Source organism: Primulina eburnea, chromosome 13 (assembly GCF_022965805.1).
Source record: "Primulina eburnea isolate SZY01 chromosome 13, ASM2296580v1, whole genome shotgun sequence".
Lineage (NCBI taxonomy): Eukaryota > Viridiplantae > Streptophyta > Magnoliopsida > Lamiales > Gesneriaceae > Primulina > Primulina eburnea.
Window position 1 is genome coordinate 21,745,144 of NC_133113.1, and position 26,943 is coordinate 21,772,086.

A 26,943-nucleotide genomic window follows, 5' to 3' on the forward strand; every position below is an offset into this window, starting at 1 on the left:
CCTAAATTGTTACTTCATGAGTGTCATTATCAAACTATATTTTGACATCTCCAAATAATTGGATATGAGTTTTATGGAGTAAAATATGTATTTGTAGACTCTAATTAGATACTATTTGTACCAATTTATGTATCACATTTTAACTTCACAAATAAAGCCATCAAAAGCCACTTAATATTACTTGAAACTCAAGTATTTTCTTACATATTTGAATTATTCGAATAGCCAAATCAAATATTTGGAACACCAAAATAGGTACTTTATCGATTAAAATAAGTATTTTTTTCTAATTCTATGATTAATGAGAAATTGTATTTTTTCAAAAATTAGATGACATGAATACGTCATCCTAACGCAATTTCAATGAAAAAAAACTAACAATTACAGAATTTATGGTGATTGCTCGAAGATCCATTATTTTTTTTTACATATTTGGATTATTCAAAGAGCCAAAGTAAGCATTTAGAACACCAAAATAGGTACTTTATATGTCAAAATAAATATCTAATCTTATTTCATGGTGAGTGGTGAACTAAGTTTTTTTTTTTATAAATAAAATGACATGAATAATTTAACATAATACATTTTTCATGAAAAAGACCAACAATGACCAAATTTGTGGTGATTACTCAAAAATATAGTATTTTTTTTATATATTTGGAATATTAATAGAGCGAAATCAAGTATTCGAAACTCTATAATATGTACTTTGTATGTCAAAATAAGTATTTACTCTTATTTTATGATAATTGAGAGATAATTTTTTTTAAAATTATATCTATGTGAAGAAGACATGTATAATTTTTGTGAATAAAATAATATATTTTTTTAAATAATAAAAGAGCAAAATTGCAATGTTAGGTTTATAGGGAATTAAAAGTAAAATTATATTATTGTCAGATATTAAATTTTAAAAAATTATAGTGAAATACTGAATTTTAATTCAAAGACGTGTGAGAGATTTTTCACAAATTACGGATAATTTATCCATTCACTTATTAATTTTTATAGTCGCCACCTTTTCGCATATATAAAGCCAGCCCATTTGGCCATCTGTAGTTCGTGGAGAACTGAGCTTCATTAGTACTGACAGAGCTATGGAGTTGGTGAAATACATCTGCCCCGATTCTCCATATGTATGCACAAATCTTCTTCTTCTTCTTCTTCTTCTTCTTCTTCTTCTATCTTTTTGTAATTTGTGGGCATTAAAATTATCGTGGGAAATTTTATTCACGTTTAATTTTGGAGTTTCAAGCATTTATGCGATAGGATTACGTAAACCCCTGAGTTACACGGTTATTGATTGAATCTTGAAAAGCATGGGCCTTTCAGACACACAGAAACTGTCATCACCAAAAAAAATAAAAATCAGTGAATACCTGCGATGTAAATGAGCTGCAGCATTCGTTCTTGTGTTTCTTGTGCAATCATATCAAAGTATGGGTTAAATGTTTTGGTTTTTATTTATTTTTCTTGCCATTCTAAATGGAATTCTTGATTTTCAATTATGCGAGCAGACATGTAATCAAAGTGCAAAATGAACCTATCGTCTTCTCTTTTTATTGTTTTTTATGTATCAGAAAACAATGCATTTTGTATTCCGAATGAGGAATTTTATTTATTCGCCTTTAATTTTGTATTTTGGACAATTTGTGGCTGAGTGACACTCTCTGTTTGGTAGTTTTTTCTTGATATAAACGAAAAATAATACTGACATATTGCCTACGAGGACTGGGATGGCTGCAATTTTTCATGTACACTTATATTTGATGCATGATATTTTCGGAAAAATAGGATTGGCCCCTCCCTCTAAAATCTTCTGAGCTCGAGCTTTACTTTTGTCCCCCATTTGAAAATCATGGCTCCATCATTGATTATAGTTGATTGAACCGGTAAATTTCTTGAATCTTGAAAGGTATAGGCTATTTACCATTGTTTAATAATTCAATGTTCATAAAGGTTCAGAATAAAGTCTTGGGTTTTTGAAGGAATGTGAAAAGAAGAGAATTTGTCCCACTTAAAGGGTGTATCGCAACATGTGTTTTATTATTCTTATACACAATACATTGATATCAGGCAATAATTTCTTTTGTTGATTTTCTGATGGTTCTAATTTGAATCTTGATTTTACTCTTGTTGATCAGGTATGGAATAAAAATGGAGTTTCTGAGTGTTTTGACAACTTATATCCTTTGAGTTTCATTTTTTTTGATGTTATATTTAATCATATGACTTCTAAGACTACACTCTTATATGCCCATATGCGTCCTTTATTGTTTTTCCTTAGCAAAATTCACAGTGTTAGGTTTTGGAGCAAATTTGGCAACTGCTGTTATGGTTGCTGGGCTTGGAATTTTTAATAAGCAGCATAAAGATAGGAGGAGGGTACGTAAAAAACTTTTATTGTTTAATTATCCATGGAATTTTGTATATGTGTAATTGCAGCTACATACAGTGAAGGAAAATTTAATAGGGTGATCCAGAAGAATTAACAGAAGACTTTGTTGTGTTCTTGAATTAATCTCGAGTTATGTCTCATATAATTGACTTGCTAACATTTTCACGTATCTGCGGTGATTACTGATAATTACTGATATGCTTTGTTTGTGTAGTATTGAAACATTTTAAATCTTTCTACATAAAGCGTATTCATTCTATGATGTTGTTTACTTATGCTCTTCTCCTTTGAGTCTCTCTATGAGCTTTTCAAATTTTTCTGCAATGATGTCAAATTTTGCAGATACATCTTTCAGCAAGAATTTTAGTGTACATTCTAGCTGCTTTTGGAGCATGTGTTACAACTTTTGACATGGCTGTTCTTGTGAAGACGAGCACCCAATCCACTCCGTATCATGAATGGCTCTTTAGATGCTCCCGATTCTCAGTCTGGGTAAACCAAAATTTAGTTTAATTAATAGAAAATCCAGGAAGACAGCGTTCATATTGTTTTCTTAAACTATAGTTTGGTTTTTTGTGAATCTCAGGTGATCATTTTACTTGTATCAAGGTGTGGAAGTTGGTTGGATGTCTTATCCAATGGAATGCTGTGTTTTTGGTGGATAGCAAAACTTGCTCTCTTGATCCCTCAACTGCAAATTGTTCTTTCTTCACCTGGGGTAATCATCACATAAATTACGTAATTATCACTTTATCTCAGATATTATAGACTGTGCATCTTCTCCTAAGCACATGCCTTGTTGAATGAGACTCAAGAAAGGTTTGATTTATGTTCCGGTATTTGGAGTCTTGGACACACTGGAAATAGGTTGCAACTGAGGTGATCAGGGATTTTCTCTGCATGTACATATGCTGTATGATGGTAGTTGGCATTATGTCAACGTTTGATTGCTGCATAGAAAATTCTCAATAAGCTTCCAACCCTGTTATATTTGACTCAGTTTCTGGTAATCATTTGAAGTTCAAGATTGCCAATAATAAATAGAATAGATCATACGACTGCAGTTGCAATGTGGAGAATAACGTTCTTTTAAATTAGTTAATTTAAAGCTAGAAATGCTAAACGACGAGTCACAGTGACTAACTATGGAATCGGAGAACAATGTTACCTGATTCAATCATTTATGAAATTCCGCGGGCTTTTTATGCCTGCTATGTGTCATTGCCTATTCCTTTAGTTATTCTCAAGAGCCTGTTCTTTTCTGGTTCACCTCATTTTGTACATGTTCTAAGAAGTTGATTAAAGATAGGAAATGGATATTCAAGTATTTGTATTTGTTGGTCCCACGTGCGGAATTTGAGATAATAAAACCCGAAAATAAAGAATAAACTGGACACCGAGATTTACGTGGAAAACCCCTAAAAATTATTAGGGTAAAAACCACGGGCAAGATGAAAAGAATTTCCACTATAATATTTTGTGGTGTAAAACTCACTCACTGTGTTTCCAAAGAGAACACACACTCTCTTAATACAGGAGAACAAAACACCTCACAAATATTATAGAACTAAGCACTCAAATGCTTATAAGATGAGAGAAAACTCGAAGAAGGGATGATTTCCAAATGAAGGGAGGAGCTCTATTTATAGAGCCCCTTGACCGTGTGAAAACGTGTAAAACGCGTCTTCCATCTTTCCACGAAACCTTTGAGCAGCCCACGTTTTTTTTCTTTTGCTGCCACTTGTGCATTTAATGCACCTACCGACATTTCTCCCACTTGGAGATTTGATTGAGAATCAAACACATCTCCACACATCCTTTCAATCTTGCCATTTCCTGCTGCTTACGTTTCTGCTAGACCACTTGAGGATCTACACCACTCAAACTTATCAGTGTTCACTGGCTTGGTCAGAAAATCAGCTATGTTGTCCTTCGTATGGATCTTCTGCATATCCATGCTTCCTTCTTCTACTACTTCTCGTACAAAATGAAATTGTACTCCAATGTGTTTAGTCCTGGAATGAAAGGCTGGATTCCTTGCGATGTGCAAGGCACTCTGACTGTCACAAAACAAAGGAACATTCTCTTGTTTGTGCCCAATCTCCTCCAATAACCTTTTAATCCATATTGCCTCCTTGCAAGCTTGAGTAGCTGCCATATATTCTGCCTCCGTTGTAGATAACGCCACAACTGTCTACAGTTTTGAAACCCAGTTTACTGCTCCTTCTGCAAGCGTAAACACATAACCAGTAGTAGATTTCCTCTTATCAGGATCACCTGCATAATCTGAATCGACATAGCCCCTGAGTGTAAAATCCGATCCTCCATAACATAATGCAGCATTCGAGGTACCCTTAATGTATCTAAGGATCCTCTTGACAGTGCTCCAATGCTCTCGTCCAGGATTCGCCATATACCGACTAACTGCTCCCACTGCTTGAGCAATGTCCGGTCTTGTACACATCATGGCGAACATCAAACTTCCCACTGCTGATGCATACGGTACTCGAGACATCTCCATCCTCACTGCTTCACTGCTAGGACACATCTCGGAGGATAACTTGAAGTTAACAGGAAGAGGGGTCGAGATTGGCTTACTATCTTGCATATTGAAGCGTTGCAAGACTTTCTTCAAATAATTTCTCTGGGAAAGCCAAATCTTTCTGTTACTTCTGTCTCGGTGAACTTGCATCCCTAGAATCTTGTTTGCTGGTCCCAAGTCCTTCATATCAAATTCCCTAGCCAACTGTGCCTTCAATTCTTGGACCCGATCTTTGTTGGGGCCTGCTACCAACATGTCGTCCACATACAACAGCAAATTGATATAATCATCAACAGACCTCTTGAAATATGTACAAGGGTCTGCACTCAGTCTGTTGTATCCAAGGCTCATGATATAGGAATCAAATCTCTCGTACCAACACCTCGGCGCCTGTTTGAGACCGTACAAAGATTTCTTCAACCTGCAAACCAAGTTCTCTTTGTCTTTTTCCGCAAAACCTTCTGGCTGGAGCATATAGATTTCTTCTTCAAGATCTCCATGAAGGAATGCCGTTTTCACATCTAGCTGTTCTAGATGTAGGTCAAACACCGCACACAATGCCAACACCACTCTGACTGTTGTAAGCCGAACCACAGGAGAAAATATCTCATTGAAGTTAATGCCTTCTTTCTGAGCATACCCTTTTACTACCAATCTAGCACGATATCGCTCCACTTGGTTATTGCCATCACGCTTGATCTTATAGACCCATCTGTTACCAATGGCTTTCCTCCCTTGTGGTAGTGTAACAAGATCCCAAGTTTTATTCATGTCTAATGCCTCCAACTCTTCTTGCATTGCTAACATCCACAAGGATACATCCGAGCTTTGAGTAGCCTCGTGGAAACTCGATGGCTCACCATCCTCTGATAATAGACAATATGCAATGTTGCTTTCAGTGACATAATCTGAAAGCCAACCTGGTGGTCTTCTGTCTTGAGTTGACTGCCTCACATTGGAAACTTCAGACTCAACATGTTCTTGTTCTTCGTGCTCTGGTACTGCTTCACAAGAAACTTGACCTTCGTCCGTCTTATTTTCCACCTGAAAATAGTAGTTTCTAAATTCGGTGTGCCTTTGTCTCCCTTTACTTTATCTTCCTCGAAGATAACATCCCTGCTGATGACAAGCTTGTGAACAGTAGGATCCCACAAGCGAAACCCCTTTACTCCATCAGCATAACCCAAGACAATACATTTTCTGGATTTCGAATCCAACTTTGATCTTTCTTGCTCATTGTACAGAACGTACACAGGACTTCCAAATGTATGCAAATGAGAATAATCTGTCGGCTTCCCGGTCCACATCTCCATCGGAGTCTTCAAATCAATCGCCACTGAAGGAGAACGATTGATAATATAACAAGCGGTTTTGACTGCTTCCGCCCAAAATGACTTTTCTAGACCCGCAGTCCTCAACATAGCTCTTGTTCTGTTCAACAAGGTCCTATTCATCCGCTCCGCCACTCCATTCTGTTGAGGTGTGTAAGCCGTCGTGAACTGTCTTTTGATGCCCTCATGTTGACAAAATGCATCAAACTCGTCACTGGTATATTCTCCTCCATTGTCAGTCCTCAGACACTTGATTTTCTTTTCTGAATCAAGTTTAACCCGCGCTTTGAAATCTTTGAAGACCTGGAAACATCGGATTTCTTCTTGATTGGATACACCCAACATCTCCTAGAGAAATCATCAATGAACGAGACAAAGTATCTCGCTCCTCCTAGGATACAACCGGTGCTTGCCAAACATCCGAATGAATCAGCTCCAATATGCTTTTGCTCCTGGCAGTAGAAGTGCCAAACTTTAATCTGTGTTGTTTACTGGTAACACAATGCTCACAAAAGGGTAGTGACACTTTTGTAAGTCCCGGCAGCAGCTTCTGTTCTGAGAGAATTTTCAACCATCGTTCTGACATATGCCCGAGCTTTCTATGCCATAACACTGTTAATTCTTCTCCTGAACCATTTGATGCAACAGCTAGTTCTGCTTCTTTGTGTGTTTCTCCCAAAAGAACATACAGATTTGCAGCAACCTTTTCCGCCTTCATAACCACAAGCGCGCTTTTCACAATTTTCATGATCCCTTTCTCGATACGAGTTTTGCACCCGATGTCATCCAATTGCCCCAAGGACAAAAGATTTTTCGTCAGTCCTTTCACATGTCGTACCTCCTGTATGGTGCGAATGATGCCATCAAACATTTTAATTTTGATAGTACCGACCCCAGCGATTTCCAAGGCATGATCATTTCCCATGAATACAGATCCACCTGAGATTGGTTCATAATGATCAAACCATTCTCTCCGAGACGTCATATGCCACGTCGCTCCTGAATCCATAATCCATGTGTCACAAAATTTGTGTCTGCCTTCTGCAACAGTTGCTGCTTCGCTGAATAATATTTCACCACTGCCTGAAGTACTGGCTACATTTCCTTGAGAACTTTTATCGATACTCGTACACTCTTTCTTGAAGTGCCCTTTACCGCCACATTTAAAGCAGTAAATATTTTTCTTCTTACTTCTTGACTTTGATCTACCTCGCCTTTGGCTCTCACTGGAGTCACGGTCCATAAATCTTCTTCTTATCATCGGTAACGCCTCTGCCTGCTTCGAGGATACCAACCTATCTTCCTTATTCTTGCGTCGGCTTTCTTCTCCGAGAACCGCAGTTAAGACATCGTCGAATCTTAGAAAGCCCATAAGAATATTGTTGGTAATGTTGATGATAAGTTGATCATATGAATCTGGTAGACTTTGAAGTAGAAGCTCCGCACGTTCATTTTCCCCTATTTTATGCCCCATGGAAGTGAGTTGGGCAAATAGAGTATTTAGTGTATTGATATGGTCGGTCATCGATGAGGATTCCGCCATCCGAAGAGTATAAAGTCTTCTCTTTAGGAAAATCATGTTATGTAGACTTGACCTCGTACATCTTTGTCAGAGTATCCCAGATAACTTTGGCTGTTTTTATCTCAGAGATACTTGACAAAATTTCGTCAGCTATAGCCAAGTGTAAATTGGCAACAGCATTATCATTCATCTCATTTCACTTTCCATCATCCGTAATCTCCACCGGTCTATCTCCAATAACCGCCAAGCAATTCTCCTTTCTTAAAATTGCTTGTATCTTTATTTTCCACAGCATAAAATTGCTTCCGTTGAACTTTGCTATCTCGTACCTTCCCGCCATTATGTCTACAACAATTTTAGTAGACCGGACAAAATAATCCCGCCTTAAATAAAAAATCTCAAAAAATCTTTTCTGATGTGGAAGATCAGTTTAGGCTGCAACCACAGAGCATACTCAGAATTTTAAGAAATTTTAAACCAAGGCTCTGATACCACTTGTTTGTCCCACGAGCGGAATTTGAGATAATAAAACCCGAAAATAAAGAATAAACTGGACACCGAGATTTACGTGGAAAACCCCTAAAAATTATTAGGGTAAAAACCACGGGCAAGATGGAAAGAATTTCCACTATAATATTTTGTGGTGACTCACTGTGTTTCCAAAGAGAACACACACTCTCTTAAATACAGGAGAACAAAACACCTCACAAATATTATAGAACTAAGCACTCAAATGCTTATAAGATGAGAGAAAACTCGAAGAAGGGATGATTTCCAAATGAAGGGAGGAGCTCTATTTATAGAGCCCCTTGACCGTGTGAAGAAGCGTCTTCCATCTTTCCACGAAACCTTTGAGCAGCCCACGTTTTTTTTTCTTTTGCTGCCACTTGTGCATTTAATGCACCTACCGACAGTATTTGTATACAAAGTTCTAATCAAATGTCATTGTCTGAAATCTTCTCTTCAAATCCTTTTCCTCTGTGTGATGCTTGATTGAAAAGATACACATTTAAGGATAAATGAAATAAAAAAGTTGACATATTTATGTGTTGTGCATCTTCATTCACAGGTTTTGAAATGGACCATGGAAATCTGCGGGGCTCTCATAGACATCTTTTTTGGGATTTTGATAAACATAATTAGAGTAAGAGCCGCAAATTATGAAAGCAGGTAGCTCTAATCTCATAAAGGTTTAAGGTTTAGCTTTTCAAGTTCTTGGAAAATCATTGTAAGAATGTTTGACGGCCCCGTTAATTACAATTAAAATAATCAACGAAAATAATGGTGGAAATCTATTGTGTTAGACGTTGCATTGTTGAATTACATTAAATCCATGCTATCTTTGTCAACTAGTTACCTCTCTAAATAGTATGTAACATTGTGAAGAAGCAAATGAAGTTGAAATGGTTGATATGTTTTCTAGATGGCCAAGCCACCTTATCATGTATTGAACTAAACAAACTTCTGAACTTAATGTTGATATTGAAGGTGCACTCATCATATTTTACTATTAAAGGCTTGAAATAAATAAAGACTATAATTTTCATCTCTTGCGATCAAAGGTTCTATTTTTGTGAAGTTTTTGCAATCCCTACTCTATTATCGAGGCACCGACATGGTTTTTTTACTCAAAATATTGACATGCTCTCTTTTAGGTTGTTCAATGTTGCTTCATATTGCCTGAGCACTAAAAAACTATTATATCTTCATAGAGTTTCTTTTAAAATGTAAATTATATTTGATATACATATATGCAAATCAATGTGAAAGTTAGTTTATGTTTATAATACTGATGTAGTATATCTGTCATGGGTGACCTTCAGTTTAATCATGGAACCTCTCCTTCCTTACCAAATGGAAATCGAAGAAGATAATTTCAGGGACATGGTATGAATATTCTCCATCATTCTTCTATTCTTTTTGGTGCTTCGAAGTGACATTTATCATGCATAAAAGAGCTAATGGAGGCCCATTTTAACGTTAATGTTGCTGGTAATTTAACTATTTTCTTTACTTGTTATTGCTGAATTCAATGTTCCATTGGCTTTTCCCTTCTCTTAAAAGTCGTCATGTATCACAAATTTATATCACTTCTCAGTTGCAACTTCATCAACTCAAAAATGTGAAAACCTTTGCCCACATGTATCAGCTGTACCATGATAATATGTCATTTCCCTTGCAAAGTTTGAACAATTAGTTTCAAAATCTTAGTTTTTATTTTTGCAATAAGCTTTTTGTATTTCTTCAAAACCGAGCACTAAAAATTGAAGATTTTGAATTTATAATTGAATCCATAAATCCGAACACACTATTACAATCTCTGTGAATAACAATCACAAAACCGTTTCAATGAGACTTAAGGTATGCACGCACTGTGAGCCGGATTATAATTATGTATGTGAACCAGATTTTGATTATGCCCTGTTTTATATTATCGTTGAAGGGAATCATTTGTAAAGTTTGGCATTTCATGACATTCAAATTGGTTGATCCTGTAATGCAACATGGTGCAAATAAGCAGCTTGAGTTTGAAGATTTACTGAAGCTACCAGTAGATATGGATCCATCTTTTTGCCATAATATGATACTGAAATTTTGGGAAGGTCAACGAACAAATAACTTTAATCACCCTTCTTTGTTCAAGACAATTTGCTTGGCTTATGGATGGCCTTACTTTTGCATAGGTCTGGTAAAGGTAATACATTGTATTCTACCTATCACTTTAATTTGGCTCTAATATTTGCCTTGTAGTGTTATTCAATCTTTGAAATAAATTTGAGTTTATCACCTTCATCAAAGATTTGCTTCTTAGAATTATCACAATAACCACAAATCATTTTAATTATCTTGCTTGTCCTCATGTTTTTCGAAACTAGAAAGTTCAGGAGTTTCTCACTGTCTCATATGGAAACAAATGGTTGGAAATTTGTAGATCACTATGTTTTCAAAAAGACGTAGTTGAGTTTATGAATTTGGTGTGTTACGTTGTTTACAACTTGCAGAAAGCTATGCCAGAGAAATAATTTCATAATGTATATTATAATACGGATAATTTACGTCTTAAACAGTATGTGAAGCCATTTAGTGTTACACTATAGATTTCTTTGGCAAGTTGAAGTTTATAGACATATGAGTCCCGTTCTCATTTCATTCAATTTTTTTTCGCCGTTTCAATTACCTGCTTTTTTAGGTGCTCAACGACTGCATTGGCTTTGCTGGACCACTACTTCTCAATAAGCTAATTCGGTTCCTTCAACAAGGTTTACGTATTTCAAACATTTTACTCTGTAGGTTTCTAGGTTCGTTGTTGTTTGTTTTTTCTTTTTCTTTTTGTTGTAAACAAAAGATGATATTCAAAATTCGTATTGATATTATCAATAAATATTTAACTATAAAATATTTTGTGCCATGTTTATGATTTTATTGTTATTTACAATAATTTCTACCATTTTTGTGCATAAATATTCTCTCACCTTTAGAAAGGGTTAATTATTGTACCCTAAATTTAGAGAGAAAGAGTTTTAACATTTGCCTGATAAATGTATGTTTGCATGGCCGAACCATGTAAAATGCTATGTTATGGTATTGTCTTGCTATTATTGCACTTTTCAACGTGGTATCTTAGTAAACTTTATGATTTTTTTTAATCATAAATTATGCACAAAAAAAAGAAGAAGAAAGAAAAAATACAAGAAGAAGGAACAATGTTGTCCTGGTTATTGTTCCTAGTTCATATCTAGTCACTGTTCTAGAATGATTTTTTCTTATTGTTTGGTTTATCTTTGCTTGTCTATCCTCCTGTGGTCACAATCATTCTGTTTATAAGTCTCTAGAAGATGGAAGATCTGATCTTTGTCTTGATGTTTCCCAGTTTTGTATGCATTATGGTGCAAGTTTTCTCAAAACCTTTTTATCTTTCAAGTTAGTGGCTGAATCACATAAATTATGTTTTCTTGCTTTCTATTTTGATCATTTTCCTACAGCTTCATGTAAATTTTATAGATGAGTTGATACAAAAGCACAAGAATCACCTATATTCTATTATTAGTTTCTATAGCATGTATAATACTTTGAATAAAAAAAAGCATTTATCCCAATTTAAATTATGACCATGGATTCATCTATGGTCGAGCTTGGTGATTATAGTTATATCTATAAGACCTATATAGGTCAAGTTCGTTTTTTTCTTGAATTGGAGTGCAACTGATTCCCTAGACAAATTATAATATAGACTAGATTATGTGTTATCCTAATCTTTGCTCCAACAAACACCTCATACTATTCACATCATTTCACAATTAACTCACAATGTATTGAGCTATTGCAACTTGTTTTTGTGAAGAGCTGCTGAAGGACAGTGGGATATATGGTGCAAGGAAATTGCAAAATATATTGATTTTTTGTTCATCCAACAGGTTCCAAACATGTTGATGGTTATGTCCTTGCAATATCATTGGGCTTCGTATCTGTTTTAAAGTAATCTTTCTTCGCTTCTCATATAGTTATTTATGATTTTTCTTATGATTTCTAGTGATATTCTGTTTTAAATATTCATTTATTTGCGTAGATCATTCCTTGATACACAATATACTTTTCATCTTTCACAACTGAGGCTGAAGTTGAGATCTAGCATTATGACTCTCATTTATCGTAAGGTAAATCTTTAGAATAGCTCCTGAAACTGTATTTTCTCAAAATGCAATGTGTTCTCTCATCGGTTTTTTCCTATACAGGATGCATGATTATATTTTGCTGACTGCCCGCATATATTCTCTTAGTGTCTTTGTGTTAGCTTAGCAGAGAGATCAAAATTTTCTGAAGGAGAAATTCAAACATTTATGTCTGTTGACGCTGACAGGATTGTAAACCTGTGCAATAGTGTCCATGATATGTGGAGGTTATAATTCCAGTCCTTTAAAACTATAACTTGTTTTCTCAGATTTTATTTTCTAGATATTACACATCTTACCTCACCTAACTGATCAATGAAGTTATATAATACCCTCTCTGAAACAGTATGTGAGTTGGTACCACCAGATAAATGTGCCAAATACATCAGCAAATCCTGTAATTATGTTTTAACTTATTGCATTTTGTAATTGCATCAGCTTGCCTTTGCAAATTGGGATTGCTCTCTATCTTCTATATAAACAAGTCAACTTTGCCTTTGTGTCCGGGCTAGCGATTACTATTTTGCTAATTCCAGGTATCTCAACAAAGTGATTTGTTTATTAAGTTGTTCACATACAAATGATAATTGATTTGAACCATCCTTCGGTTGTCAAGCTACAGTTACCTTTTTCTTAATTGCTTTTATACACTTTTCCCCCCAAATCTTATGTAAATTTTAATAAGAGCTGAATTATATTCTTAGTTGTTCACAATTTAATTCACAGTTAACAAGTGGATTGCTAATTTGATTGCAAATGCCACCAAAAATATGATGGAGCAGAAGGATGAAAGGTATATACATTTTTTCGAGACTCCATGATAACCTAGAACTTGCCTCTGTCTATACCATTGTCTCATCTTTCCCAATATTCTTGTTAGTGCAATACTGAGACAGGTTTGGGTGTTGGCTTTAGGACAGGGTTAGAATCCATAATGGATGACATGTTAGAATATTTGTGCATGCAAACATTTAAGAGAACAGAACCAAAAAAAAAAAAGTTCTTTGTAAAATCTGTTGGAATACCGTTTTCTCGCACCTAAGGCGTAACAGAAGTTTAAAAAATTTTGCTTTGACGTTCAAAACGTTCCTTGGGCGTCGTATGAATAAAACATTCATAGGATGTTTAGATCTGTTTACCTTTGCGTATTTAACGATGGACAGCAAACCAGTTCGGGATTAGCGGAGATGGTTCTTTTTATAAATCCCTAAGAACGGATCTCACGTCTTCTTTGATCGTCAAATAAGGTCCACGTTCATAGACTGGATTCCTCATATAGATCACACTAGAGATCTAAACGAAATTTGCATCGAGATTGGATCGGCGGAATTTCAAAAATCCGACGAGGAGCGGCGGCGTAGGCGACGGCGAAAGAATTGGCCGAAATTTTTTCTTAAAGATTCAAGTTGGCTGAAAACACTGTGTGGAGGAGAGAAGAGAAAATTTTGGTTAACAAATTTTGGCGTAAAGTTTATGTTATTTCATATAATCTTTAATGAAATATTTATAAGTTTTGATTCTTGATCAGATAAAGAATCCTACTTGGATCAGGACACTGTTTTTCCATTATTTAAAATATCTCATTTATGTATTTTCCATTCTTGAAAATATCATGCATAATTAAATCAATATCAACTTTTTATACATATATATATTTATGATTTAAATTAAATAACTTTTATTTAATTACTCAATTAATTATTTAATATATTCTAGACTCTTTCAGAATATTTCATGAAAATTTTGCACTTAGTAGTCACCACTACTAACATTTTTATTTAATTAGCAGGTTCTAAATTGACTAAATAAATAATTGTGAATTCATTATAACCCCGATCGACGATCAGACAACAACGATGTGTTGAGGGTACAAATCTCGTTCATATAGTGAAAAATGAAAATTTTGCACTGATCCATTTTTTGCAGCTGCCAGTTTTGTGAACTCTTTCACCAAAATAGGCAGTTTCACTCTCGTTACTTAATTAGCTATTAAGCTAACTTCAACATCTTCCATCATATGGAATCAACTTATAAACGCATTTATAAGTGATCTGTTTGATCTCCATCAAACTATAGTCGCTCATTGAACTTGATTATCTCAACATGAACACAAAATCCAATACTTGTGCGACCTTCAATAGTTCAGAAATATAGCCATCCATTTGTCACAACTTCACGTGATTTAGAATAACATTTATTGTTATCCGGGCTTACCCTAATTAGCCTCATTCTTTTCATCAACCTCTTGATCAAGAATGTCAGAACTCAAGTCTGATTGCACCCATCGGATTATGGTAAGAGCGTCTAGTAGTACCGCTCCATGATCCTGTATGTATCACTGATAGTGCTTGCAAGAACCTTAAGTTATGGTTAGTGTACAGTACGGTCCCTTCAACTTATATACCTCGATCGAATATGCAACCATTAGTATATTGTGAGTTGCAAATGAATTCGATAACGATGTGATATATCTTTGAGTAATAATAGTGATATGATATGTGCAACTGAGGAAACACCTTTTCAAATTACACATGTCTTATTCTGGCCAGAGATTCCTTGCACTATTCTCGTCAGATCACATAAAATATCTACGCAAATGGTGAATCCCTGACTACAATGCATTGACTCCTTTGTATTTCGAAACTACACCCAACATCCCCATCCGATGACCCTCAATGGAGTCGATAACGGATAAAATGAATGCTACTAGCTCTAGCCTCTACATTGTCCCTAGTCAAATGACTAATGGTGTACAACCATAAATGCGAACTACTCCACTCGATAATTGATAACCACTTGGACAGTCCGAGAAAGAGTTGTTCAGTGCATCATCAAATGATCACACATTTATATGAATGAACATCTCGATGCTCTTACCAATGAAATATGACATTTACATCACAGATGCTAGTCTCAAGCTCGAATGACCTTTATCCTTATTTTAAGCGGCTGATTCGACTAAGAATCTGTTTAGAATATACGGTACACTTCTTAACGAGTTTCATGATCATACGTTCCGAGACAAACCTCATGATACCTATTGTATATCCAAGAGCTTTATCTATGCAGTTTGCATGAATATACAAATAAAGTAATTGCCATAATTTGATAAAACCGTAAAATATTATTAAAATAAAGATTGTTTTTACATAAGAGTCAATAAAACCTAAGCCACAAGTTGATTTACCAGGCACCTACTCTAAGTCAACCTTAATGGCATCTGAATGGGGCTGTGAATTAATGGACTAAATTAGTACATACTCCTGTTGACTACTAATTTGAGCGTGCGATGGTCCGTGCACCATTGATATTTTATACAATGTAGAAACTCTGATACAAAGAAGTCATTGAGCAGGATCAGAAAAACAGCTGAACTACTATCGTACATCCGCACTATAAAAATGTGTGGCTGGGAACTTCTCTTTGCTGGCTGGTTAACGAAGACAAGGTCCTCCGAAGTTCAATATCTATCTGTAAGAAGATTTTTTTTAAGACATGCTCAGAATCAGTTGAATTTGTAATCATTCTGCATGTCAGGAAGTTGCTAAACACTTGAGCTTATGTGCTACTCTTCTCTATGTTAGACAAGAAAATATTTGGATGCCTGTTGTGTGTTCTTTTGGGCAACAACTCCAACCCTATTTTCTCTTTCCACATTTGGACTATATACTCTAATGGGCCACAAGCTTGATGCTGCGACGGTATGGTCACTATTCCTCTATTACTCTGCGAATACCAGATATTATTAAAGACAATCTCCTGCAATTTCGGCATCAATGAATTCATGTTACATTAACTGGAATTGAGTTTCAGGTTTTCACTTGTCTTGCTCTATTTAACAATCTGATCTCTCCTCTGAACTCATTCCCATGGGTCATCAATGGGTTGATTGATGTGAGTTTTCTTATTCTTCAGTTCTGAAATATAAGACTGCAAAGATGATAGTATCAGAGTAATAAGATCTATTATATCTTACAGGCTGCTATATCAACTAGGCGATTGAGCAGGTACCTCTCTTGTTATGAAAGTGATGCTAGGCTTGGCATTTCAACCACGTTCGACTGTGATAAGCATTTTAATGGTAAAGAAGCTGCTGTTGCTGCCAATGATGCATCTTGTACATGGTCAAGCAACAAGGAAATGGAATTTGATTTGGTCTTGGAGCATGTTAATCTTTTTGTGCCTAAGGGTTCAATGGTAGCTGTGATTGGAGAGGTAAATATACTTGCATGATAAATGGATTTTTTTTTATCCGCGACATTTCAAAACTTCTTATGGTGAGTTTTCTAACATTAAAGATCTGGTAAGAGACTCATGTTTGTCAAATTTATTTATTGTAGATGCCTGGTACTAAGTAAAAATAATTTACTTTATCTCCATGTTTCCAAACTTTTACGAGGACAATAATTATGTGACTGTCAAAATTTGAGGTAAAGGATCTTTTACAAGTGGAGGAACTCTAGCAGCGTTTTAATTAGATGTATGGATGCCTTATCTGTATATCTTACTTGCCACCGATTACGTTTTTTACTTCCCCGTGATTTAGAGTTTAGAAGTTCATTTTGTAATGAATATTGATTATGATAGGATCGATTATGGGGGTAATCGTTGAGCTAAAATAGCTCGGTTCTTGAAATATTGAACACCGATGAATTAAATCGAGTTTGGTGTTCAAACCAAGCGGAAAATACTCGAAATAATCCTTCGTAGAAACCGAATAAATAATTTGTAAACCATTTAAAATATATGCACGTTGAATGAGTTAAAATATTCAGTTGAAGCATTTTATCAAACACTTGGTGTACAATATTTTGGTATTTGAAGAACACATAAAATGCTTCAACAATGCATCTTTAAAACTATGAAATGATAAGTAAATGAAATAAAGAAATAGACACGAATTTGTTTATGGATGTTCGGAGATTTCAAACACTCCTACGTCACCCCTTCTTCCCCTTGGGAAGGATCCACTAGAATACTTTGATTTATACAACTCATTGTACAAACCCATTCAGCTAGGACTTACCCACTGCCTAAAACTGAACTCCTAGCACTCAAGATTGTAGGCAGCACCTCACAATCAGCATATTGTTTAATGTCTCATATGCAAAGACTACAAACACAATGTTTTACGTCTTTGTGTAAAGACTCACTCAACTAAACTTTTCAGCTCAAACTCTCTGTATATGTGTGAGTGATTGTGTGTGAGGAATTTATCAGTTACAGTGTACATCTCAAATGTTTCCTCACACAAGGGCTTGTGCTCTCAACTAGCTGATATATTCATGCTAAGTGCCCATGCTTTGAATCCACTTCAAAAGCTTTTGTTTGATCTTCAATATGCTGTATTTATAAGCCCCAACAATGATATATACGTTAGACACAAGAATATGACCGTTGGGAATGTTACTGTTTCAGGAAGTGCAACGGTCAAATTCGTCTTGCTGGAAAATTTCCCGACTGGTCAACTCTGATCAACTCAACTGGTCAATCAGTTCAACTGGTTCAGTTGGTCTGGTTCAGTTCAACTGGTTCAGTTGGACTGATTCAACTGGTCTGGTTCAGTTCAACTGGTTCATTTCAGCTGGTCTGGTTCAACTGGTCTTCAGCTGGTCTGGTTCAGTTCAACTGGTTCAGTTGGTTGGTCAACTGGTCAGCAGCTGGTTCAGTTTCAGCTGGTGTGCTGAAATCAGTCTAGCTGATTTCAGTTTGTGCAGAACCAGTAGCTTCATCGTCATTTATCAGCATCGTAAGCTTCGATTCAGACTTTGACTTATCAGAATGATTTGTAGATCTTTGTCTTATCTTTCCAACGCATACTGAATCGCTTCGTTTCGATAACCGAGCTGAGAGATATGACCAAAATACCGCAGCTGCTCAAACCCAATTGATTGCTGTTTTCGTGCAGTCAGTTCGTCACTTCAGCGATCAGTTAGCCCTTGATAACATCCGATTTTGCCCAACTGACATGAAATACGATTTGTTCCAAATTGAGTTTTCTAATCACTCCAGTTGGCGGATTGTCATTTGGATAATCCAGTTGAGAGATATCATCAAAATACCGAAGCTCGCCAGAAATTCAGTTTGTGCAAAATTCAGTTTCAGCTAGCTTCTTGTGTTTGCAACTTCACACTTGAGTAAATATGTTATAAACACAATAACAAGTTTTGTTAACATCAAAATCAAGATTGCGAACTTGAAAAGTTCCAACAGATTACTTAGGTCCATCCAAGTGTAATGTTCTTAGTGTCTGAAATCTGAATTGAAGTAGGTGATGGACAATTAACAAGTTTCAAGCGATACACCATATTATTTTAAAATCATTAATGGTTAAAAAGTTAGAACATTCGTTGAACTTGTGTGCTTGAGTTAATGGAGCTAAGAAGAATCAGACAGCGAACTTTCAAAATAGCTTAGAATTGTTTGGATCATGTAATGATGAAATAAATCTGAGTTCAGACACATTCCAAAAATGCTTGATAGACACACTTGGATATCCTAGCTCTGGTAAAGTATGCCAGATCCGTATCTCCTCGAAAAATTCCAATTTTATCTCGAGTTTATGCAGACAGTACCCTGATTTGCATTATTGTTTTCACGGAAACAATCTTTATCATTGAATTGATGGTATTGAACTTTTCATAGTTTTAATCCTTCTTATTTTTCACAATAAAACAGGTTTCCTCTTGAAGTAAAATCCCTTGATTTTAAATAAATATTTGAAGATCTACTCTGTGCTACAGGTTGGATCAGGTAAATCATCTCTTTTAAATATGATTCTTGGGGAAGCCAGACTCGTCAATGGATCAATACATTTGAGTGGAACCAAAGCATATGTACCACAGGTTAATTAACTCTTCCTGTCGTCATTCTTGTACCTGCTTTCGAAACTCAAAATTTTCATTCACTTCCTTTAGATTCCCTGGATAATGTCTGGAACTATCCGTGAAAATATTTTGCTAGGGAAGGACTACAACGGGAAAAGGTAATTGTATTCCATGCACCTTTATGTATGACAACAAGTAAAGATTCTTTTTCTAATATATTCAACCCAGTGAGGGCCTTAAATTCTTAAATGCAAGAGTTTTCTGTCAGTTGTTAATGCTACACGAGTCAACCTCAGAAAATAATATTTCTAAAAAAATATCTCAAAATATAATATTTCTAAGAAAATTTTCCTTTATCCTTTTACTCGAGCAGATATTCGGAAATATTAAGGGCATGCTCTTTGGATCTTGATGTTTCACTAATGTTAGGAGGTGATATTGCTTGTGTTGGTGAAAAAGGAGTCAATTTATCTGGGGGACAGAAAGCCCGTCTTGCGTTTGCCAGGTGATATCCACTGACAGCAGTCATATTTGAATTGTTGCACAATACATCAATTATTTATCTCAATCCTTTTTGTTTTATCATGGCTTTGGACAGAGCTCTTTATCATGAACCCGATATATACCTGCTCGACGATGTTTTGAGTGCTGTGGACGTGCATGTAGCATGCTCAATTCTACAAAATGCCATTCTTAGCCATCTTATGAACCAGAAGACTCGCATTCTTTGTACTCATAACATCCAGGTTTTTTTAATTGGTTACAACACATTCAGGTTTTAATATTATCTGTTCTGTAATCCATTTTTCTTGCCTCAAACTGACAATAACTATTGAACAAGTTTAAAACAGTGAATTGTAGTGATTCTTTTCTATTATAAGACTTCATTCTACTAAGGCCAGACATGTTTTAGATTTTATTTTGTCCATCTTGTGGGTAGCACAGAATCATATAAAAATTATACTCGATAAATAAATGATCTCAGCATACAAAAATATGCCCCTTTTCTATGTGCATATTAAGCAATTTAAGAAGTTCAAACAAGTTATAGTGATTTACCTAATTTTGGAAATTAGGCAACATTTTTGAGGTTATCTTTGCAACTTGAACTATACACATAGCGTAGTTAATGTTTCGCATACAAGGATTTGCGTGACTATACGAGGAACCTTTTATTTTAGCACTTGTATGGATGGAACTGTGGAACCATTATTGGAATTCTGCAGGCAATACATTTGGCGGACGTGATTGTTGTGATGGAAAAAGGACATGTGAAGTGTGTGGGAAATTCAGCCGACTCATATGTTGCTTCCTATGTTTCATTAATATCCTTAAATGATTCCAACACATTTCCCGAAGTAGACAACAAAGGGAAAAAAACGAGTAGTTTGATTGAATACATTGAGAATACTCAGGAAGTTGAGTGTGCAAACACTTCAATTGAAGTCCAAGACGTTATTGAAGTTGAGACAAGAAAGGAGGGAAGAGTAGAATTAAAAGTTTATCAGTGAGTTTTCACTTTGTCAATTCATATTCTGCCTAAACAACAGATTTAAATGACCTAGCTATATTTAAATTCAATTTTACCATCTAGTTTCATCTCCCACAGAAATTATGCTGCATTCTCTGGTTGGTTCATTACTATTATCACATGCCTCTCAGCAATCTTGATGCAAGTTTCTCGTAATGGCAATGATCTGTGGTTGTCATATTGGGTTGACACTACAGGAAGCAATCAAAGAGAGTATTCCACCACCTTTTATCTGGTAAACAATTTTTTTTATTTAAAATATAAACGATATCCTATAAGAAATTGTGTGTGTATATATATATGAGGCCTAAATTGATTATGTAATTATGGGCTTTAAATAATATTTATTTTAGACCAATAAAAATGGTTTAATAAAATAATATGACCATTAAAGAAAATAAAAAATTATGCCGGGGCTCGAAATAGAAGTAATTAGGCCCCTAACAAAAATTACTAAATAAATCTACACAGCCTGTAACTAAACTACATAATTTGAACTTGAATTAGGCTGTTCCACTTTGAACTTCCAATCATAATCGCTCTTGATCATAGAATAAAGCAAAGGCTTAATTCTTTTTTTTTTTTGATGAGAAACATAAATATTATTAATAATTATTGTTATTTAAACATTACAAGTAGTGGACTAGCAATCCACTATAGCCAAATGAAAGCTCTAATTTTAACAATACACATAGGACCAATCTCTTAAAATGTCAAAAGTAGAGACTCCATAAAAGTTCTTATCCGCTCGAATCCAATTGGCTAAAGTGAACTTGATTTTCCCCCAGATATCTTCCGTTGTTTCTTCTATTTCTTGAAAAATTCTTCTATTTCTCTCCAACCATATTTCCCATGTTACGCCGTGGATCACCATTCTCCAGAAAATCTTTCCTTTCTTACCGAGCATATTGCCAAGATCTGTACTGTACAAGTCATTAATTGTCCTCGGCACAACCCAAAACAGTTTCAATTCCACCAAAGCCTTGGCCCACAATGCATGAGTGAATTTGCAGTGAATGAGCAAATGATCTTGTGTTTCCACCTCCTGACGACACAACACACACCAGTTTGGGCAAAGAGAACAATTAGGATATCTCTTCTGCATCACCTCAGATGTCGGTAATTTAGCAAGGATTGCCGTCCATGAGAATATCTGAATCTTTGAAAGAATAGGCACTTTCCAAATGATATTGAAAAATTTGAACTCTTGGGCCCCATTCTCTCTTTTGAAAAAAGATTGGAAAAAAGATTTGACCGAGAATATCCCAGATGGATCCCCCTCCCACTGCTGAAAATCATCAACCCCCTCCACTAATCTCACCCCCTGTAGAATGTTAAATAATGAGGATAGTTGCGAGACCTCCTCCTCTCGGAGTGATCGACGGAGATGAAGGTCCCAAGAAAAAACATTTGTGGAACAATCAAGGTGAGCAAAATAAGAGATAGGTAAATTATGTGCCAATGAAACACGAAACAAAGCTGGGAACAAGTCCCGGAAAGAAGAGACTCCCAACCAAATATCCTCCCAAAATCTTATTGTATTCCCCCCTCGAACCACTACTCTCACTAATCGGTGATAAGCCTGGTGTGTTTTAGAAATGAACTTCCACGGACATCTAAAAGTCACATTCTTAGCCAACCCCGCATCCCATCCATTTTCTTGCATCCCATACTTGCTTCTTATTATTCTTTTCCACAACGCCTAATTTTCAACATTAAACCTCCACCACCATTTCCCCATAAAACTTGAATTGATGTTCGTCCATTTCAGTTTAATAAGGAAATTTACTTGTTCACTTCAACACGGAAGAATTGGGTCAATGACCTTAAACAAATTTGAATTTTAAAAAATAATCTTTGTTTATTAAAATAGCATTTTGCAATGGGCTAATAATATGTAAGAAGATTACTTTTTAAATAGATGTAGAGGGAATGTTATATATGTAAATAGATGTAGAGGGAAGGTTACTAATTATAAGTTTGTGCATTTCATAATATCTTCACGAATATATAAAGATTATATAATTTTATGGACGTAACTTACTGTTTACTTTGAGTGAACATTAAAAAAAGTCACAATACCCACACGCATATGGATATATAATTCTATTCACCTATGAACTCAAGGTCAACCGTTCCCCTAGCTTGACTTGTTGAGTGAAAAATTCCAAGAATTCAAGCTCGAACTCTTTTGGTTTATGTAAAATGTGGACGTGGAAGCTCGGAAAAACAATCAGAAAGTCGGGTATTGCATAAAAGAGGTTTGTCTATGGGTCTAGAGTTCACAAATAAAGCATTCAGTAATGAAAGATATAACTCACATTTCAAAAATTTAAGTAATATTTTTTGCCTCTCTTGCTCGGTGTTTTCAAAGTCGGACCAAATGAAGAGCGTAATTGACTTATGCCATTTGTAAAACCTGTTTATCATAACTGTTTATTTGATTTTTCAGGTCATACTCAGCATATTCTGTTTGTTTAATTCGTCTTTGACATTGGTGAGAGCATTTTCTTTCGCATTTGGTGGTTTACGGGCTGCTATTAGAGTACATGATCAGTTGCTACATAAACTTGTCGATGCACCTATCAGTTTCTTTGATCAGAACCCAAGTGGAAGAATATTAAACAGGTAGCTTGGCATCCCACTAAAAATACTTTGAAATTCGTCATATTCTTCCACATCAATACTGATTGGAATATATAGATTGTCTTCACATCTTTATACCATATTTTTCCACTTCTAAACTGACTGGAATATGTAGATTGTCTTCAGATCTTTATACCATTGATGATTCTCTTCCTTTTATTCTCAACATTCTTTTGGCTAATTTTGTGGCCCTCTTGGGAATTGCTATAGTGTTGTCATTTGTCCAGGTAATAGCAGGCCTTGGCAGTTCAATTTGTTTAATTACCTTTATTGATTCCTTAAAAAACCTGTAATATGCCAAGTTTGTGACTAATGGGATTACTTTGTATGTGCAGGTCATGTTTTTGCTTCTGTTATTGCCCTTTTGGTTCGTGTACAGAAAATTACAGGTTTGCATCATATCTTTTAGGAGTATATACCTATATAGGGACAAGATTCAAATCACAGGTTTGCATCTTTTTTATTTTGGATTGTATACCAATATAGAGGGCATTCCTGTAGAAAAATAAAAGGTGGACCAGGATAAATTAGAACAAATATTGTCTAGCCACCCATATAACAGCTTTATATGGTGTAATTAACTAGGATTCTTGCTAGAGGGACCTCTGTCATTCTATATACACTGGAAGCTAGATAAAATGAAATGGTCAGTCGTTTGCGCTAGGTTATTCATTTTAATGCTTTTAGCCTTTATATTTTGTGTGAAATGTCCTCGACTAATTGATTAGTATTGTAATAAGCTATGAAACTCACAATGGTGTGAAGAGTTTAAATAGCAGATTTACTTACTTAGCATTTTTCAGTTTTACTACAGATCAACCTCGCGGGAATTGAGAAGACTGGACAGTGTTTCTCGTTCACCTATTTATACTTCATTTAGCGAAACATTAGATGGATCCTCAACAATTAGAGCTTTAAAATCTGTGGTAAGTTTCTACCATTTCAACCGTAGTTGATTTGTATATCTGAATCTTCATTATTTTGTACTGTTAACTGTTGAGAGAGCATAACCAATAATCCTACTACAATGTCATCCTCTGGTTCATGGAAGTTACTTTGACCAGTACGGTAGCCATAAGTTATGAATGAGTTAGTCCCACAGATTGTTAGTCATGAACTTCTAATAAAATAGGATATTCATTTTATATTAAATTTCTGAAGCCTGTATTTATCTTCCTAGGGGAATTGTTCCTTGGAATTGAGTTTCTTTTCAATGAAGCTCTAGAAGCTTCATTTTTTCTGCGAAACATGCATATTTTTATTATCAGTTATTTAATCAATAGATCTGCTGCTTTAATTCTTCCAGGCTCTGCATAAGATGTTTTTGTGTTCAACTTTTAAGTGATTCACCATCTTAAATTCTCAGAGAGGTCAATTAGTCAACCTTGTGTGCAGGATTTTTTCTTGTTCAAATTTTTACAGCATGTGCAGTTATATCAGCGGACTTCTTATACAGAGATAGTCGCAAGTTTGTGGCTTTCTCTTCGTCTTCAGGTATGCCTTCAAAAAGTTTTCTTGTTCATACTTGAATTTCCTTAGGCCTGAAATTTAATTGTTCTTCATACTTATGACATTAACTTCCATATCGTTACAAGTCATGATGGGTAAATTTGTTTCTAGTTGCTGGCTGCTATTATTGTCTCATTTGTTGCTGTGATGGCTATTATTGGAACTCATGGATATCTCCCTGTCAATTTCGGTACTCCAGGACTGGTAAATATTTTTATATTCTGAAAGCTTGTGAAATTGTTTCTTCTTTTTGGTCAAAGTGCAACCTCTTAAAGTGATGGAAACCAATTTTGAACATCTAAGAGTGAGGGAGCCAATTGTTAAGGACAAAGTTGGTTTCTTAATTATCAAGTTCAAGGTCCCTTAAAAGGGTGACCGCGCACACAGAGTTTCTTGTTTATGGTTTTGCAGCAATTCCTGATATGTGTAGCCAGTGGGCATCTGAAGGATAATGATCAAGAATCCCACCTTAAAAATGATTAAAAAATAAAATAATATTTCTATGCATAGGTTGGGCTGGCTCTTTCTTATGCTTCCCCTATAGTATCGTTGTTGGGAAGTTTTTTGACAAGCTTCACTGAAACGGAGAAGGAGATGGTTTCAATTGAGAGAGTTCTTCAGGTGAGTTAGATGAAGATTTTGCGCACTTGATATGTTAATAACGTTGTGACACATTTGCTTTTACTTTAGTACATGGACGTCCCTCAAGAAGAATTAAGTGGACGAGGCCATTCATTAGATCCTACTTGGCCATCTCAAGGAAAGATAGAGTTTCAAAATGTGACCCTCAGATACATGCCGTCCTTGCCCCCTGCATTATCTGATGTTTCTTTTACCATCTCTGGAGGCACATCGGTCAGTTGATTTTTCTCCGATAGAGCACCTCTTATACTTAATTGCACATGAACTGAGAGGCCGGCTGCATGACATTAAAACAGGTGGGAATTGTAGGAAGGACGGGTGCTGGGAAATCAAGCATCTTGAACGTTTTATTCCGTCTCAACCGTATTTGTGGTGGACGTATTCTTTTGGACAGTATAGATATTGTTGGTATCCCAGTTAGAGATCTTCGGTCCAAATTAGCTATCGTTCCCCAGAGTTCCTTTCTGTTTGAAGGGTCATTAAGGTAATAAGATATGGTTAGAAAGTTCCATATCCGTAATGAAAATACTTAGATTATGGTGGTCCACATGTATGATCAGGGCCAACCTCGATCTGTTCCAGACCAGCAGCAATGAGAAGATATGGGAAACACTCGAAAAATGCTGTCTGAAAGATGAGATTGAAGCAGCAGGAGGACTAGACATTCAAGTGAAAGAGTCTGGAACAACGTTCTCCGTTGGCCAACAACAGCTTCTTTGCCTTGCACGTAGTCTTCTCAAGCCTTCTAAGGTACAAGAACCAATGAGTAACTAATTTGCACTAGGAGTCAGTCTGTGTGAAGATTATTTCCAACTAAAAAATATTTCAGGTACTCTGCTTGGATGAGTGCACGGCAAACGTGGATACTCAAACAGCGTCTAAGCTGCAAAAGGCTATTGCAAGTGAATGTAAAAGCAAGACCATTGTAACGATTGCTCATCGCATTTCCACTGTTATGACCATGGACCAGATCCTCGTGTTCGATCAAGGCTTACTGGTAATATCACATGACATTTGATTCTCGTTTTCTAGGCACGAAAACGTCATTCCTTCTTGCTTTTTCTTTTCCCAGGTTGAACAGGGAAATCCGCAGGTACTTCTTCTCGATGAATCATCTAAATTCTCCAGCTTTGCTAGAGCATCAGCCATGTAAAATTATATGATGGTAATTTATCCTAGTTTTTAAGATGTTGATCCAGCTGTTTCTTGTTTAATCTTATAGGCTGGCTAGTTAGTGCTATGGTCTGCAGAATATTTTAGTTAATTTTGAAGCATTTAGACAAATTTTGGTGGTAATTTTCATATGCAATTAGGAATTTTTTTAA

At 35.6% G+C, this 26,943-nt stretch overlaps 1 protein-coding gene across 2 annotated transcripts; it reads left to right on the forward strand.

Moving 5' to 3' along the window:
• The first annotated feature begins 1,016 nt into the window (after positions 1-1,016).
• LOC140809378 (ABC transporter C family member 13) lies at positions 1,017-26,943 on the forward strand. 2 transcript variants are annotated; one of them, XM_073166975.1, is made up of 36 exons: positions 1,017-1,136; positions 2,145-2,185; positions 2,298-2,385; positions 2,741-2,890; positions 2,985-3,116; positions 8,863-8,963; positions 9,617-9,680; positions 10,237-10,488; positions 10,984-11,053; positions 12,209-12,269; positions 12,361-12,448; positions 12,572-12,690; positions 12,902-12,999; positions 13,190-13,256; positions 15,819-15,936; positions 16,048-16,164; positions 16,277-16,357; positions 16,442-16,678; positions 19,207-19,308; positions 19,381-19,448; positions 19,664-19,795; positions 19,889-20,036; positions 20,517-20,797; positions 20,900-21,056; positions 23,274-23,449; positions 23,583-23,694; positions 23,803-23,856; positions 24,271-24,393; positions 24,863-24,961; positions 25,088-25,180; positions 25,487-25,597; positions 25,667-25,831; positions 25,915-26,102; positions 26,179-26,368; positions 26,448-26,615; positions 26,691-26,943. In XM_073166975.1, exons 1-36 carry the CDS (start codon positions 1,098-1,100, stop codon positions 26,769-26,771), a joined length of 4,371 nt encoding a protein of 1,456 aa, XP_073023076.1. In that variant the 5' UTR covers positions 1,017-1,097; the 3' UTR covers positions 26,772-26,943. The 2 variants fall into 2 exon arrangements, 1 of the variants encoding a protein (XP_073023076.1); XR_012113106.1 differs by lacking the exon at positions 26,691-26,943 and having other exon boundaries at positions 26,201-26,368; positions 26,448-26,548.

What these genes read in the sequence shown, in the direction of transcription:
- LOC140809378 (XM_073166975.1), top strand. Translation starts at nt 1,098, where the DNA reads ATGGAGTTGGTGAAATACATCTGCCCCGATTCTCCATAT. An exon ending in GGCTTCGTATCTGTTTTAAA is followed by an intron (nt 12,270 to 12,360) that starts GTAATCTTTCTT and finishes TTATTTGCGTAG; the next exon opens with ATCATTCCTTGATACACAAT. An exon ending in GTAGAATTAAAAGTTTATCA is followed by an intron (nt 20,798 to 20,899) that starts GTGAGTTTTCAC and finishes CATCTCCCACAG; the next exon opens with AAATTATGCTGCATTCTCTG.